Here is a 3710-nt window from a genome sequence, read left to right as displayed (position 1 = left end):
GAAATGTCAGAGATTTCAACCATCCAAACTCCTCCTGGCAAGAGGAAATGGAACAAAATCAAGTCCCTCAAATCCCCTCCCTCTGTTCTGCCCTTGGGCAAACTGTGACCAGCAGTTCTGGAAACACTTTGATGCATCACATGTGCATTTAATTGGAGGTCACCCTGTGCTCCAAGTTGCCTCTCACTGCACAGCAAGAAGGATTCCTCGGGAGCCCATTCCAGGGTCCCTGCTCTCAGTGCCCCCTTCAGCCAGCAAAACCCAGAGCTCGGGGAGAGGGATGCAGAGAGATCTTCCTGAAAAGAGGCCCTGAATATTGAAGTGCTATGAGACATGCAAGATGTTTTGGTGATTGAGTCTGGCCTAATTCACTTCTGCCTTTTTTCTCCTCAACAGAAAATCATACCCTGAGGCATCAAATGTCCAACAGCAGCTCCATGCCCCAGTTCCTCCTTCTGGCAGTCGCAGACAGGCGGGAGCTGCAGCTCCTGCACTTTTGGCTCTTCCTGGGCATCTCTCTGGCTGCCCTCCTGGGCAATGGCCTCATCCTCAGCGCCGTAGCCTGCGACCACCACCTGCACACCCCCAGGTACTTCTTTCTGCTCCACCTGTCCCTCACAGACCTGGGCTGCATCTGCACCACTGTCCCCAAAGCCATGCACAATTTCTTGTGGAACACCAGAACCATCACCTACACAGGATGTGCTACACAGGTTTTTGTGTACATAGTCTTTCTTAGAGCAGAGTTTTCCCTCCTCACCATCATGTGCTACGACCGCTACATTGCCATCTGCAAACCCCTGCACTACGGGACCCTCCTGGGCAGCAGAGCTTGTGCCCACATGGCAGCAGCTGCCTGGACCGCTGGGTTTCTCATTGCTCTGCTGCACACACCCAGTACATTTTCCCTGCCCCTGTGCCAGGGCAATGCCCTGGGCCAGTTCTTCTGTGAAATCCCACACATCCTCAAGCTCTCCTGCTCACACTCAGGCTACCTCAGGGAACTTGGGCTTATTGTGTTTAGTGCCTGTTTAATATTTGGGTGTTTCATTTTCATAGTTTTCTCCTATGTGCAGATCTTCAGGGCTGTGCTGAGGATCCCCTCTCAGCAGGGACGGCACAAAGCCTTTTCCACCTGCCTCCCTCACCTGGCCGTGGTCTCCCTCTTTATCAGCACCTTATTCTTTTCCTACCTGAAGCCCCCCTCCATCTCATCCCCATCCCTGGATCTTATTGTGTCACTTATGTACTCAGTGGTGTCTCCAACACTGAACCCCCTCATCTACAGCCTCAGGAACCAGGAACTCAAGGATGCCATGAGGAAACTGATAACTGGGTGTTTTTCAGAAGCAATCAACTCTCCTTCTTCTGCATGTTATGGACCTCATTAAAGGCCAATCTTGTTATGGACTTCATTACAGGTCCACCATATCTTCTCTATCTTTTACTCCTGGTAGGGTTGTTATTTTTGTGAGAATTTGTTCACACCAAAAAATCTTTATATCTGTAAATATATATATATATAAATATATATATATTTATATATATATAAACACCATTTTCAATTCAGTGTTTGCCTTCCTAGCCTGTCCCAGAGGCTGTACAAATTGGCAATTTTACTCACTGTCTGCTTAAATACCAAATAAAGAACTCTGCATTGACTTGTTTGCCTGACATCTTTCCTCTCTGACTTCTCTGCAGCTGCAGGGTTGGGGCCTCTGTGCAGAGCTGGGCCAGAAAAGAGTCCCAGCAGAGCAGCACTGCCAGGGAGCAGCAGCCCTTCTCCTGTGGGGCCTCCTCTCCCTTCCCTTCCACACTGTCCTGCAGAGCCCTGTGTTGTTGGAGGCCTCAGTGCTCTGGCAGTCGGTCCCAGTCCTGCTGCAGGACTGTCCAGGGACTGCAGGCAGGGACAGCCACGGGCACTGCTGGCACAGAGCTGACCTCTGCAGCAGCACTGCCATCCTGCAGGGCCATCTCCTCAGGCCAGGGCCTCAAAGCTTCAACCTGCTTTCCACTTTGCTCTCCAGGATGTGCCCAACACAACGCCCTGCAGAGGAAAACAGCAGTGCCCTGGCACAGCCAGCGCCGCTCCCAGCACTGGCCTCTCACCCCAGGCCATTGGGCTTGTTCTTCCCTCCAAGGAGGGACAGCAAATGACCAGGAGTCCATGTTTGCCCTGCATGGACAAGACATGCCCGTGTGTCACGGCTTGGGGCTGGGGGGGTGGAAGGCTTAGACAAAGTTGATGGCAGAAGCCGTCTCGTTGAGCTACGAGGGGCAGAAAGGACCCCCTTGCTTTCTGAATTCCTTCTCAGAGAGGAGCCTGGCTGTGGCTGGATCCAATCTCAGGCTCAGATTTTGATTTCAATTGAAGAAATTATAGAGGTGTGATTCAATCACTTTGTCCTGCAGGTTTTAGTGATGGCAAATCAGAAATATTTCTATGAAAGGAACTATTTATTATGACAAATGAAAAGAAAATTGATCAGAAAAGTCAACAGATGTAAGACCTTAAACAGAATTATTTACTGCACAGTATAAAAGCCAAAAACTTTTAAAAGTATAGTGTAAGATAGGACAGTACAGTCAACCAAAATCATTCTATTAAAGCAATTGGATCAAAGCCAGCAAAAAGAAATAATCCTGAAGCACAGATTGAGGTAACTCACCCCACAAAGACAAGGGGTAGTTCTCTCTCTTTCACTTAACCCCTGGGCAGTGATCATGAGGAGCTGTCCCTGCTTCATGGCAGAAGCTCCACACACTTCAAGGAAGTCTGAGGAAGAATCTGCCACAGGAAACTTGGAGAGGGCTTTTACAGTTATCAAGGGTTTGACTGCCAGACATATTTGCAGGCCAGGGAGCAGCTTATCTGTCGAATCCTGCTTCAGAAAGCAGGATGTGTGTTTGAAGTTTCATGAAGCATTTTGGGTTTAGCATAATTCAACATTAAAAACAGCACCTTGACACCAGCAGTAACTCACCACAGAGAGCTTGAATTGTTTGCATTCTCTGACCATTTTTTAGGTATTATCAGAGCAGAGCATCCTGCCAGAAATGGCTCCTTGATTCCATGAGGTTGCAAAAATTCTCAGGGTTCCTTTGGTTCCATGAGGCCCTGCAGTGTCACAATGGCTCCTTGATTCCACAATGTTCCAACATATCCCAGTTTCCCTTGGCTCCAAGAGGCTCCTCAGTGTCCCACCGGCCCCTGGATTCCAGGAGGCCCTGCAGTGTCCCAATGGCCACTCGGTTCCATGAGCTCCTGTTGTGGTTTAGCTCAATTTCCCCATCCCATCCTGTGCTCAGATGCCGGGAGAACTGCAGAGAACCAAGCTGAGCACACGCCGGGCCCTGGTCCTCTTTGGTGCCCGGGGCTGCCCCGAGAGGGAGTCCCCGGCCGCTGCCCCCGGAGCCGCCGCGCCGTCCCCTGAGCGCCGCTGAGGCGGCAGCGCTGGAGCGGGGCCGTGTCTGCCCGGAGCCGCCGCTGCCACGAGGCTGCCGCCGCTGCCGCTTTTGGCCTGCGCTGCCCCGCAGCCGCCCGGCACCGGCTTCCCGACACTGCCGGCGCCTGGAAGCGGAGCCAGCGCTCCTGCAGCGCCTCGGAGTCGCTGCTCCGCCGCCACAGCGGCTGCCGCCGGCGTCTGTGCCCGGAGCCGCCGCTGCCACGGGGCTGCCGCACTCACCGCCGGGGTTGCCGCTCGCGCAGC

The 3710-nt window shown here is 52.4% G+C and overlaps 1 protein-coding gene across 1 annotated transcript; it reads left to right on the top strand.

Moving 5' to 3' along the window:
• Positions 1-419: 419 nt before the first annotated feature.
• On the top strand, positions 420-1336 carry LOC113980373 (olfactory receptor 14J1-like; the record flags this gene model as incomplete). Its single annotated transcript, XM_027707591.1, has 1 exon — positions 420-1336. A coding segment is annotated over exon 1 (917 nt), but the record flags the coding sequence as incomplete, so codon positions are not given.
• Positions 1337-3710: the final 2374 nt, after the last annotated feature.

Source organism: Neopelma chrysocephalum, unplaced genomic scaffold (assembly GCF_003984885.1).
Source record: "Neopelma chrysocephalum unplaced genomic scaffold, ASM398488v2 Primary Assembly neopelma1_93904, whole genome shotgun sequence".
Taxonomy (NCBI): Eukaryota; Metazoa; Chordata; class Aves; order Passeriformes; family Pipridae; genus Neopelma; species Neopelma chrysocephalum.
Note: the sequence above shows the minus strand (reverse complement) of the source record. Positions and strands in the feature narration are given on the sequence as shown.